Below are 13,365 nucleotides of genomic sequence, written 5' to 3' on the forward strand. Positions count from 1 at the left end.
CAATATTCTTCAGCTGCCTACGTGCAAGGGAAAATAAAAAACATCAATTATGTCACAATAATTCTTAAGGGATACAACTTATCTTTTTCCCTATGAGGCAATACTCTTCTTTCCTGCGAATTAAAGTTTGACACATATGCAAAAATAATTCACAAAAACGAAAACTTATGCACACATGTTAACTGTTATATTGATAGAAGTGCGTGAACTCGTCCTACTTACATGGTACAAGGGGAGTATTTTCCATTCTTAAGGTGCTTGATGATAAACAGTTGCAGAGTTGTGTGAATTCTAGTTTAAAAGTACGTACATATTATCTTGTTGGTCCTTTTTTTTTTTTCTTTTCTTTTTTCTGTTGTTTTATTTTTAGGGAGCTGATTTCTCCACTTACACTCCCTTTTGCTTTTTAATATTTTTTTAATCAATTTTGTTCTTTCTCTTTCCTATTCTATCCTTACCCTACATTAATTTCTTTCTTATTTCACTTTTATATTATTTCTTTTTCTTTATACTTAATTTTCCAACTTACACTCCCAGTATTAAAGGGGAAAAAAACTTAATCTCTTACTCAATTAAAGGAAAAAAAAATACTGAAAATGAAGTGCAAGTTGGAAAATGAAGTATAAAGAAAAAAAAAACTAATATAAAATTGAAGTAAAAAGAAATTAATGTAGGATAAGGATAAAATATGAAAGAGAAATAACAAAATTGACTAAAAAGTAAAAGGGAATATAAGTAAAGAAAAGGGGAGTGGGAAAATCATATACCTATTTTTAAATCAAACTTTTTTCTATCGTTTAATTTGATTGTGTCAATTTAAAAGAGAGAATTATGGGGCCCATTTGTTTTACTTTTAAATTGAACCTCCAAATGTAAATGTTAAAACAAATCGAAATGGGAAGATTCTTCCTTCATTCAGCGTCTTCTTCAGAAGATGGCCTGTCCATTCAACCAGGCATTGGGCCACAGCCACCATGCTTCTGGACGTGCACACTTGTGTCACCGTGTTGGCACGGGCCCAGCTTTAGGACCCTGAGGTTTGCTTATTGACCAACCCAAAATTCTGGAAATGTGAAATGCGAAAAGCGGCTGGTGGGCACCAGGGAGTGTTGATGAAGGAAATCCTGGGTTCTGTTCTGTCTTCGGTTTCTTCTTCTTTGACTGAACCCTGAGGATTAATTTCATTTAATTTTGAACGTGGCTGCTTCTAGAAAAGAATAATATCATTCAAACATAGCTATACATAATACATGTCACTTCAAAATATAAGATCATAGCCAGCCATATACCAGTATAAAAGAAAAGGGAACAGAAGCAATGTAATATGAACTCCTCAAAACACCTACAAAATAAATCAATTAATCAAACTTAAGAAAAAAAGGATGGTCCAAATTTCATCTGCATTCTGAGATCTGTGTATGAAATTCACACGGCGTCAATCCTAAAATATGAACACCTGATCACTAACTCTATTCTTCTCTACAGTCAGCCTACACTCAAGTGTCTCCCACTTTCCCGCCCATTCAGAATGGGGTTTGTGTCTCCACTATAGCCTCGTGATGTTTCAACACCATGCTGAGACTGGATGTATATACTCTCAAGCTCTGTTTGCTGCACACTGAGACTATTGGCATTGGGAGACAAGGCCTCATCGCGATTTTGAGACTCTGCCAGCATCTGAAAGTACGCATGAGGTCCCCAACCTGCCCATCCAACGTAAACAGAAAACAATCTTGAGAACAATGTCCGTGGACTATTAAAATGCACAGAAATTTAACTTAGTTTCATTGAAAGATAAAAAAAACACTCACGGACTATGTAGAAATAGAAAACCTTAGCTATGAAAACACAGAGTTACACAAAATGAAAGGGAAGCTATATAGTGATAACATTAAGAAAGGAACTCTTAGGTACATACCGTCTGTGTCATACGGAGGTGGAAAGAATTGCAGGTAACAAAATGAAGCAATGGTGATTCCTGCACAAAATATATAAGAAAGAATGAAAAACTTGACAAACATTTTTGTTTTTCTCAAAAAATCATGCCAATGATGCCATAAGCGGACAAGGTACCTATAAGCCCGCCTGCAAAAACATCTTGCCAATGATGCCAATAGTCATCAACTCGAGAAACTGCTACCATTGCCGCAAGAAGTAATGGTAGAAGGACAATACAGAGCTTTGCAACATGTCCCCTACGATCAAACACCCTAACTTTCCCTGATAGATACCATGCAATGAAACCAAGACCTGCAAAGGACCCTGCGTGTTGACAACCAGATTTACATTTGGGCTAATTTCTGGTTTTACAGATAAATCAAGATAAAGTGCAAATGAGAAAACAATACAAAGTCAAACATATGCAGATAAACTAAAGAAAATAGATAGTCAGCATACACATCTCCCTTAGAGGACATTAAGCACATCCCTAATCTCTAATCCTTCGATGTACATTTTTCCAGAAATATCAAACTGCTTACATGAAGTATGCCCGCTGGGGAAGCTTTTGTGTCCTTCCTTAATGACACTCTTGCTTCCAGTACACATGACATTCTTTGTGATTGGATCAAACACCTGGACATGGATCAATTGTATGTCAATGTATGTATAAGTGAGCATGACCAAGATCTGAAAAATGCCAAGTTTATGTCAAGAAAAGATCAAAATATATAAGAATTCTATGCACTAGAAGGCCCACCCCTTTGCCATCAGGGAAACAACGCCAAAAGAAGTCTGGACGAGGTCGACCAACACCATCTTTGATTGCATCAGTTAAAACAGCGGTTATAAAGATGGAAAATAGAAGGCCTGAATGAGCATAGACAATGGAAGTGTTATTGAAATACTACAACATGCAAACACCATTCACCAATGCAAGAATCACGAAAAATAACAAACAAAAAAGGGAGAAAATTACCTAAAATGGCGTGGTGCAGATCATAGACATCCTTTCGAATTAAGTAGTAAACAAGAATGACAGCAAGTGGCAACAGTACTGCAATTATCTGTTAGAAGTGAAAAGTAAGGTTTTTGCCTCATCTATACAAAAGTGAGACTCATGCAATATTCAGATTTCTGCAAATTTTCTCAGCATGATATTGTTTTCTCAAAACCAAAACGTACTGGAACACCCCAGAAGGGAACTGTATTGTCTTTCAATGGGTATTTCAGGTCTGTCATCATGTCCTCTCCAACAAAGCGGTGAAAAGGTTCTGATCAAGTTCAAACCCAGATCTGTCGCCGCAAGAACCAGTAGAATCAGCCAGTCATGCATATGAATCCTCAATACCTTTACTCCATGAGATCTTACAGTGTGAGAACCCAACTGAATTTCTGGCATTTTTTGACTAACAGGAAAAGGAAAGAATAAAACCACTGAAAGTTGATGGAAATGATGGTGGAAATTGGAGCATAAAAACACTCAAAATAACAACAACAAAAAGAGGGAAAGAAGGAGTCGGCAATATTACAGTAACAAATTAGAAAAGTGTACAAATTTATGTAGATATCCTGTAACTGTGCCCACTCACTGAAACATGTACTCTTAATCTCACTTGGCAATTCAAATCAAGGGAAAACTCAATCTCATGGCCTCAGGTTCATCCGCACAAGAATATATTGATACGACATAGAAATGAATAAAACAATAAAATTTATGCAGAGGTGAAGAAGAGGAAAAGAAACGCTCGCACAAATATAATGTAACTCAACATTTCGGCTCGGTCGATTTGAGTTTTTCCAATTTCTTTTATTTTCCTTAATTTAAACGGAGGCTTAAACCCAACATTGGGGGAAAACGCAGAAAACGAAAGTAAAAATAAACTACAATAAGATGCACATACATAAACATCGAATTCCATACATGCAGAGTAAAAAAACAAAATGAACAATTCTTAACGAAAGCATACATTGTGCATAAAAATTTACAAAACCAAAAGAGAGAGAGACATACGTGTAAATTTCGTATGATCGAGTGAGTCTCTGAGAGAGAGAGAGAGAGAGAGCGGGCAGGTTTTGGGTTCGATTTTAAGGTGGCAGGGGAGTGGATTTTGGTGAAGAAGAGCGAAAACAGAGGGGCTGAAATGGAAAGCCGCGTGAAGCGGAAAAAATAACAACGGAGTTGTCAATTTGGTTGGGTGCACAGTGCAGTGGATCACCGACTCCCTACAGCAGAGATACAGAGGAGTAGGAAGAAGAAATGAAGAAGTAAATTTGGAATTTATTTGGGGTTTTATATTTTGTCACTCACTAAAAGAGACAAAACGCGGCTTGTTTGCTTTGCTGATTGCTGGCTGGACGGCGGATGGTGACATAAATCTAAATTTAAAGCGATCAAAAGTAATGCACAATTCATTGTAAATTACTTCTTATTTATGAGAAAGAAAAGAAAAGAATAAACAAATAATAGCATGCTTAGGCGTGAATATAGCCTCATAATTTGCAATTCATTAACATCTCTTCTACTACAAAGTAGTTGGGGATTCAAATATTACCGGCAAAACGAAAAATGACGCGGTTTCTAAAGTATTTGTTAATGGCCTATACTATTGCTTTGAGCCGAACCAATTGCAGAACGCCGAGTAGCGGTAGGTGGGCCGGGTTACATATACACCGACCCAATCAGACTCGATACCCCCGAAGATCGGTGGAGAGCCTCCTAGTTGGAACTTGACGAGACCAAAGGCGAGGTGGCGCTCAGGCACCCAAAATACCAACCCGACTATGGTGGTGTCGTAGGGCCAGAAGCGCATTGATGATGGGCAGACATAGTCAGACCTCCTGTCGAATCAATCACTCCATTAATTTGATCAACAGCTTGGCGATGGAAAGAGATCAGTTAATGCACCTCTCATCTCATGCCGCTTACTTGATCCCAATCAAATAAGCATGGCAATCAGAAACGGGGCATTTAATGTAACTCACATCAAAGGAAGGGGAGAGGAAAATATATCCTTTAATATCTTTGTCTCTCATTCTCCCTTTATAAATACCCTCCACCTATCTCTGGACAAAGATAATAAATATTATCACCTTGAAAACCCTACATCCATTCTCTCCACTTTTTCTACTATTTCTAACTTAACTATCAGAGGGGGTTCATCTGGGATCAACTCTAGTTTGCTCCTACCTTGATAGTTGTTCTAAGTGTGCAAATCTACCACGGAAAGGACTTCACCTAGGGCTAAGGCATTTTTTTAACATTTTTTAACATGGGATTTAATTTATTGATAAATCTTTTCTTTTTTAATTTCCATTTCGAGCTAAGGCATTCTTTTCGTAAGTATTCACCCTCCCTCGCCACTTGACCTAACCCGAAATTTTTATAAAACTTTTTTTCTTTTGGTTGCTTGAGACTTTTTAAAAGAGTTTTTATATTTAAATCTCGTACTTCTCTTTGTTCACCCAAACTTCTAATTCAAAATTTCACAATTTTTAAGAAAATCCACTACCTTCCCAAAATTTCACAATTTTTTTTTCAAGTTTGTTGTTATGGCATCCCCTCAGATGGCTGTAATTGTCTTAATGGTAATGGACACTGCAATGACATAAAAAAAAAGTCTAGTAACATAAATGTTTTAAAAGGTTAAAGTCTGCTAATGGACACATCATTGACATACTTATTTATTCTTTGTTTAGGTTGTTGATCCTGCTCATCGTCCTTTACTCAAGTTTCTTTTTCCTCGTACATGTGAACTATATTGTGGCTTTATTAGATCATGGATATTCAAAGATGAGATTAGTGTTTGTGAAGAGAAGATGAGAGTGTAGTAGTTTTTTGGATTGGAAGAGAAGAGTAATATGGCAATAGGGTGTAGAAGAGTTTGTATTTTTCTAAAACTTAATATGAAGAATGGTGGGGTGTGTGTAGATGCATTAGGTTAAGTAGTAAGATGTCATGACTTTGCAAATTTTCTCATGGAGGGTTGGGCAATTTGGGAAGCACACAATGGATTACTATGGAATAATAAGATAAGTAGGCCTGAACAAGTCAGCTTGCATGCATCTTTGAGGCTACAAGATTTTTTGCGGGTTAATAATTGTTTGGGGTCTCAAAGTGGGCAGGGTCAAATAAAACAAATGTGGTAGCCACCACATGATAACACTCTTAAAATAAATGTGGATGGTGCTTGGAAGCCAGGGACCACGGAGGGCAGCGTCGGTGTGGTTGTGAGAGACTCCACCGGCAAATTTGTGGTGGTTTGTGCAATTAAATTGACTAATGTTTTCTTTGCGTCACAAGTGGAGGCTTTGGCTACAAGAACAGGTACAATATTGGAGATGGAAAGGGGTTTTCAAAATGTTGTCTTTGAAAGTGATACTCTCCAGATCGTTACATCACTTCGAAGTCACTTCATAGATAGGTCTGTCATAGGACCAGTGGTGTGAGGATACCAAGAGCTTGCTGACACAGGTCACTGGAGAAGGTTTTACCCATGGTGTGGCTCATCGTTTAGCTCATTTTGCTTTGCATATCGGGGGTTCTCTATACTGATTCGAGAAACCTCCTGATTTTATTTCTGATGTACTATACTATGATTGTAACTGGTGACCAAGGATTTTCCTTTGCCCTTGATACGAGTTCAAACTTCTTGTATTAGATCGCTTATCATTAAAAAATAAAAATAAAAAGATAAAAAGTATTTAAGTGAACAAAGAAAAGTATAGGGTTTAAATAGAAAAACTCTTTTTTAAATTTGCTCTTTGCCCTTTAAAAGGGTTGTGTGATGTACAATACAAAACATGAAAACATAATTTTAAAAAGATGAAAGATTGGTCGTAGGCCACTAGCCAGAGGGAGGCAATAAAACTCCTTTGACCCTCTCGCAACCCAAATGGGATTGAAACGTGCAAAAAGCAATGTGTTTTTCAAGTGAAGATGAGCTCTTTTCGGTGCTTAAATTGTCCCTTGAATTTTGAATTATCATTCACTCTCTTGCTTGCTTCACATATTTTGTTGCCAAGTCTTTGTCAACAATCTCTTTATATATCTATACATCTCCAAAATCCATATTCTTTTCTTGTTCAATCATCTTTGTACTTTACCTTTACTATTTTACACAGGTAAAGGAACAGAGTAGGTGGCAACAGACCATTTGTGGATTAGAAGATAAACAAGATTAGATTAAAGCTTAAATTAAATAACAAGAGAAGCTACTGGCAATATGGAGCCTCATAATTGGTTGGTATTTGATAAATAAATGGATGGAAGAAACCAAGAAATTGGATCGGTCCATGTTCATATGGAAATGTTTAATTGGCAGTGGGTGAACAGCTCAGAAAGCAACTATAATGTTGAATAATGGAGACCTAATCAGGGCATGTCAACTAAACTTTAACTAGCATTTAACTAGCATGGTTAAAGGTCCAAGGATTAGCAGATTAGCATGTCTCATTATTAATATAATTATTACAAGTTTACAGCTGATGTTTTCTTCCATCACTGTTACTAATAATCTGCCTATCCCAGTAGTAGTTAACTCAAACAGGCGGTACTCAGTCCCGTAGAGACTACAGATCACTTCCCAGATACCGTACTCTACTCTATTCTTTATATTTTCATTTTACATTACGTGACATTGTACCGTTCTTCATAATAAAAAAAATTGCATAGTTTGATCCAAGGAAGTAATGTCAGGCCAACCAGAACTCCACAACCAGGCATTGTGCAAGTGTGGCTTCATTTTGTGGTTCCAAGAAATATAAAGCATGCATGAATGGATTCACAGAACTAGTAATATCAAACTAAGCTCTGTATATGGTGCTAAAACTAACTTCTAGTCTACACTGTTTGTCTTTCAACTGGTATCTACATATTCCAAGCAAGCAATACGCGGACCTAAACAAAGCAACAACATTTACAAAAGATATCACTTCTCCCCTGATACTATTTCATCCAGCCTAATGCTTGTATAGCGGTCTGCGGAGACTGCTGCAAATGGATCCCCATTTTGCCCACGTCGTTCATTCACATTCTGAGCCCCCATCACCTGCACACTGAGTGCATTTACAGGACTGGCCGCATGTGTATTGCCCCGTGTCTCCTCCAATGCTTTGAAATATGCATAAGGACCCCATCCTGAATTCAAAAGAATATTTAGGAAAACTGAACTATCTAATTCAGTTCTAAAAGAAATGCAAGGAGGAAAAATTATGCAACCTTCATCATTAAAAGGAGAAGGGAAGAATTGCCGGTAACAAAATGCAGCCACAACAAGTCCTGCAAAAAATGAACCATGTATAAAGCTCTAACATTCTTACAATTAAAGTATTAGAGAAAAGAGATCGCGAATGAACAGACCTAAAAGGCCTCCGGCAAACACGTCCTGCCAATGATGCCAATAGTCATCTACTCTAGAAATGCCAACAAGAGATGCAGCAAGTAGAGGAAGGAAGACAATGCACAATTTTGCCACGTGCCCTTTCCGATCAAATGCTTTAATCTTTCCACATAAGTACAATGAGAGAAAGCCTAAACCTGCAAAGGACCCTGCAGAGCAATGCTAAACTGTATCAGATTAATGGATTTATTATAGGCTGCCTTTTGTAGAAGTAAAAGGATCCGAATTGAATGAAACAGTGTATAATGGTGCAGGAAGCATTTCTTACATGAAGCATGACCACTTGGGAAACTCTTATGTCCTTCCTTTATGTCACTATCCTTACCATGGCACAGTACACCTCCCCACTTATCATAAACCTACCAGTAGTGAAAAATAGATAAAGATCAAAATCGACACAACTCATATTCCCATATATAAATGACAAATTTTGAGTGTTATGTTTGTGCCCAACATCACACAACAGCTTCCTAACATACGATTAGGTGGCCAAAACTCTAACCTCCTTTACTTTAGATCTCTTGAAAGGTCAATTAGTAGCATTAGTCAACAGGCAAAGAAACAGAAAAAGTTGATGCCAAAACCCCCAGTCTAATGTGGATTTATCTAAAGAAAATGAACTCCCGGATTTAATGCTAACAAGGATTTGGAACCAATGGAACATACATCTTTTCCATCAGGAAAGCAACGCCAAAAGAAATCTGGTCGAGGCCGGCCAACTGCATTTTTGATTGCATCCGTGACAACCCCAGTAATCAGCACAGCAAATAAGAGGCCTGCTCTAGTAGATAGATATATAACCAAATTAATGCATAGAGACATTAGTAAATAAAAGGGTTTCAAGTTGAATAAAAATTAAAGGAAAGACCAAAATACAATTGGATTACCTAAAGTGCTGTGGTGCAGATCATAGACATCTTTCCTACGTGCATAGAACAAAACAAAAACGGCAATAGGCAACAAAACTGCATACATCTGAGCATCAATAGAAGAATCAATCTCATTAACCATAGCACTATATACTCGCAGCTATCAAATATACATACAACTAAATGAAACAATGCTCAGACAGAAAATAAGAAAAAATTATCATTGTAAAATGATTGGCATAGGATCTTAAAGCAGAAGTTCTTTCTTCGAAAATGGAAGTAGGACTAAAATAAAAAGGGGAAAACTTACAGGGACAGCCCACACAGGCACTGTGTTCCCTTTCATGGGATATCTAAGGTCGGTCATCATATCCTTTCCCACAAAACGGTGGAATGGTTGAATGATGAACAAGATGACCTCTATAACTGCAAGAAGCAGCAGTATAAGCCAATCATGCATGTGATTCTTTGCAAGTGCAGCTCCATGAGATTTGATTGTGTGAGTTCCCAGTTCAATTTCTGTGGTTCTGCTCTGCTAGAACAAACAAACTGATGACTTCATTTGGTCCACTAAAAATACTTCTCAATAAAGATTGCCTTGGCAAAGAGGCAATATTGATTTGGAGAACGATATTTCTAAAACTACATTCACAGATGAAGAAAAAGAGCAACTGCAAAGAAGTGTACAACTTCCAGTTCCAAATGCTTTTTTTTTTTTATTCTTTTCCCTTCTTTGCAGAACATAATTCCAAAAGAGTAACACTTGTTAATAATTTTAATAATAATAATAACCAATACTAAATAAAGTAAAAATCTGCCAAAAGGGGCATGAGAGTGATGACAGTGTAAATTCAAATTATAATTTGGTAGTCGCTAGCCCAATGCAATAAACAAATATAAACAAAAAAAGCAACAAAAATATTTACCAACCCGAAAGATACTCCGGAAATTCCAAAAAGAACAAAGGGATCCCAGATTCCTCCAAGCCATAATGAACAAACCCAGAAACCTGCACGTACGGTTGTCAAGTTTCAAACACAAAAACCAGACATGTACAACAGAGAGTGATGCAGGATATATAAGACAACAATTCACAACCCAAAAAGAAAGAAGAGAAGCATAACCTTATCACAAACAGGAAAAAGAAAAAGAGCAAAAGTAGTGAATTGAATTCAAAGCAGTGAGGTATGGTTATAATGAGGCAATGAATCAAAATTGAAAAAACAAAAGTGGGAAAGGACGTGTCAGCAACTTGGTCTCTGTTTTACCATTAAAAAAACGAAGACTTTCGAATTTTTTAAGCTACAAAATATGAGGGTGCTTCGCAGGAAAATTTGAAATGGGGAATTCAAACCCACCAGTGGCAGTGCCAAAAATTTCTTCTTGCTTTGCCAAATGCCAATTATAATCAAAATTTTGAATTATAAAATGGGGTTGGCGCCGCGGACGGTTAAGATTTGTTGGATCAACGTTAACAACAATGTTGGAGGTTGTAGAGAGAGAGAGAGTCCTAAAAACTAAAAATTGTGAGAATATGAACGAGGTTGGAGGATAAGGTAATGACCTCGTCCTTGTTTCTGTGTTTAGAGGCGGGGTCAAGTCTTCAAACTGATCACTCCGCTGCCGTCCGATCTGTTGACTTTTACAGGGCCTAGAGGCTGGTCAGAAGAAGCTGCTCTTCTGTTTGGCTGCATGAGGGCATTTAGCCGTGTGGGGCCCCGCGTAGGAATGTGATGGTTGGTTTTGCTTGGAATGTTACGCCGTCGTTTTGATGAATAATTATACAGAGAGAATCGTGGATGACAGCTGTGCGTAACATGGCCTTTAATCCGGCGGAGGGAAGTTGGTACGACGGTTACGTTCAGTTGGCGGGATGATTTGTCATTCACAACAATCATGTGGGACAATTTTGTCTTCTCATATGCTCATGCAACTAGGTCCCAGATTAAGATTGATGACTACTAGATGACATGCTTGGTTGTAATATGCAAACAATTTTTTTAAAAAAAAAGCAGCTTTTATTCCTTTGTTTTTCAAAATAATAAAAGTACAAATCCTTTTAGTTTTTTTACATATCTAGTTCTGACTTTATGAGGTCTTTTCAGAAGAACTTGTATGAAATAGAGAGAGCACTGTTTGCCATCTTCAACCAATCACAGATTGTCACATAAAAAAGTTATTATACATAACATGTAATGATTAACCAGAATAACAAAATAATATTATCCTCGTTTTACAAAGTGTTTCTTCTAATAAGGCCCCATTTCATGACCAAGACTAGACACGATAGGACTAGACTTCAATTCTTGGATTTGATAGGTTGGGACCATACTATACATTCAGGAATCATATCCACTGCTTGGTGCAACACCAGACTGAACTGGACATTAGAAAATAAATTTATAAAACAAAGAGAAAATTCAAATAAAAAAAATAAAAAAATTCTTCATGGTCCTTACTTCATATTTGAGATTTCGATTCAAAGCTCATATCTGGTCCGAGACATATTTAAGTCCATTAAAAAATAACTAGGACTCATATCCGATCCAGTTGAACCCACCAAACAAGACCTAATGAGTTTCTTGACTACAACAATGCCGACACTTTTGAATTCCCAAGTCGTTTCATTATTATCAGACCAAAAAAATTGTCGTTTTATTGTTATTCTCATTATTTTGGCTTCTTCTTCGTCATTGATTTCATTTCTTGAATGTCCTCTATTGTCTGTTTCATAATTTGTTCATCAATTTGACTGTAGCCTCAAGCTTGTGGAGTTTAGACTGGCTGGCTGCGTACAATATAGTTTAAAATAGATCGCACATCTATTTTTCGTAGCTGCGTTCCTTCATTTAGTGGCAGACAACCTCACAACTTACAAGTTCTGCTTCATCAATCTGCATGCAAATTAAACTGTACACATACAAATAAAAATGGAGCCGTAGTTGTGGATTATGACTTGGGTTACAGGGTTAGATATTAAGAAGGGGAAATTACTTACTATCTCCGTTTGATAGTCTATTTTCTATATCTCTCTTCTTACGTAACTACCACTTAAATAAAAGAACAATTAGAAGAAAATATTTTCACCAATACAACCATTGCAATTAAAAAACATCAATTCCAATTTCCAACATCTATAATGATTAAGGTAAAGAACCAAATTAAAATGACACTTACCAGCATTGACACCGACTGCCACCAACTCATCATCCTACTTATCTCAACCCTCAAACTCCAAAAATAAATAAAAATATTAGAGTATTTATAATTATGCTCTTTATTTTCTAGTTAAAATTTAGCCAAAAACACACAAAAGTTATTTTAAACTATGCATAAAACAAAGCAACATTAAATTATATTATAGGGAACCAGTAAGAGCATCCACAATGGGCTCTCTAAACCACCTCCTTAGATAAATTTTAAGGAGGAATTGTAAAAATACAACTCTAACCATACTCCCTATCCACCTCCTAAAATAGGGAGACCTCTATGAGCTCCTAAATCTGAGGAGAGAGAAAGGACTCCTAGTGGCTCCCTATAATTTAATGCTGCTTTATTTAATGAGTATTTCAAACCTTTATTTAATGCTAACTATTTTTTATTTTATTTTTTAATAGAGATGGACCAATAAAAAAAGAGTTATAACATTTATGACTCCCTAAACTAGAGAGCATGATTGAAGTTTAAATTTTATAGAAAGCTCTTAAAATAACTTTTATATGTTTTTAGCTAAAATTTAACTAAAAAATAGAGATCATGATTGTGGAGGCTCTCTATTTCTTAGCTAAAATTTAGCTAAAAATATAAGGAAACTACTTTAGGAGCTCTCTAAAAAAATTCAACTCCAACCATACTCCATAATTTGGAGAATGAAGAGTCACGAGTCACAACTAATTTCTTTTTTCTAATCCTCCAATAATTACACGGTTGTTAAACTTAAGGATTCCACGTGTGCACATTTTCATCCATCATTATTATCAGTATCATCTTCATCTCCAGTTCAAAGAATGGTAGCTAAGTATACTCTATATACTAACTAGGAATATTTTCTTTGTCCTGCTTAAGTGAGAGTCAAATATCTAGATCATAGCTTGGTCCACCCACCCACTCTCCAGCTCCACTTGCAGCCGATGGGATTTGCTGCAAAATTTGGTTCA

At 36.6% G+C, this 13,365-nt stretch overlaps 2 protein-coding genes across 8 annotated transcripts; both read right to left on the minus strand.

Moving 5' to 3' along the window:
* Positions 1–1,205: 1,205 nt before the first annotated feature.
* Positions 1,206–3,344, minus strand: LOC103341530 (lipid phosphate phosphatase 2-like). The gene is given in 8 exon segments (XM_089046850.1): positions 1,206–1,703; positions 1,919–1,978; positions 2,074–2,262; positions 2,481–2,574; positions 2,699–2,808; positions 2,918–3,005; positions 3,124–3,213; positions 3,215–3,344. Coding segments are annotated over 8 exon segments (975 nt in total). The 5' UTR covers positions 3,341–3,344; the 3' UTR covers positions 1,206–1,485.
* Positions 3,345–7,733: 4,389 nt separating this feature from the next.
* LOC103341529 (lipid phosphate phosphatase 2-like) lies at positions 7,734–10,749 on the minus strand. 7 transcript variants are annotated; one of them, XM_089044594.1, is made up of 9 exons: positions 10,567–10,749; positions 10,135–10,217; positions 9,519–9,740; positions 9,227–9,314; positions 9,006–9,115; positions 8,608–8,698; positions 8,300–8,488; positions 8,159–8,218; positions 7,734–8,077 (listed from the first exon to the last, which is right to left on the minus strand). In XM_089044594.1, the coding sequence occupies exons 3-9, from the start codon at positions 9,666–9,668 to the stop codon at positions 7,869–7,871; spliced, it is 897 nt and encodes a 298-aa protein (XP_088900720.1). In that variant the 5' UTR covers positions 9,669–9,740; positions 10,135–10,217; positions 10,567–10,749; the 3' UTR covers positions 7,734–7,868. The 7 variants fall into 7 exon arrangements, with proteins under 7 accessions (XP_088900720.1, XP_008243294.2, XP_008243290.2 ...); XM_008245072.3 differs by having other exon boundaries at positions 10,139–10,217; positions 10,567–10,737; XM_008245068.3 differs by having other exon boundaries at positions 9,519–9,743; positions 10,139–10,217; positions 10,567–10,706.
* Between the last annotated feature and the right edge of the window lie 2,616 nt (positions 10,750–13,365).

The sequence above is a fragment of the Prunus mume genome, linkage group LG2, assembly GCF_029339155.1.
Source record: "Prunus mume cultivar Tortuosa linkage group LG2, ASM2933915v1, whole genome shotgun sequence".
Classification (NCBI taxonomy): Eukaryota; Viridiplantae; Streptophyta; class Magnoliopsida; order Rosales; family Rosaceae; genus Prunus; species Prunus mume.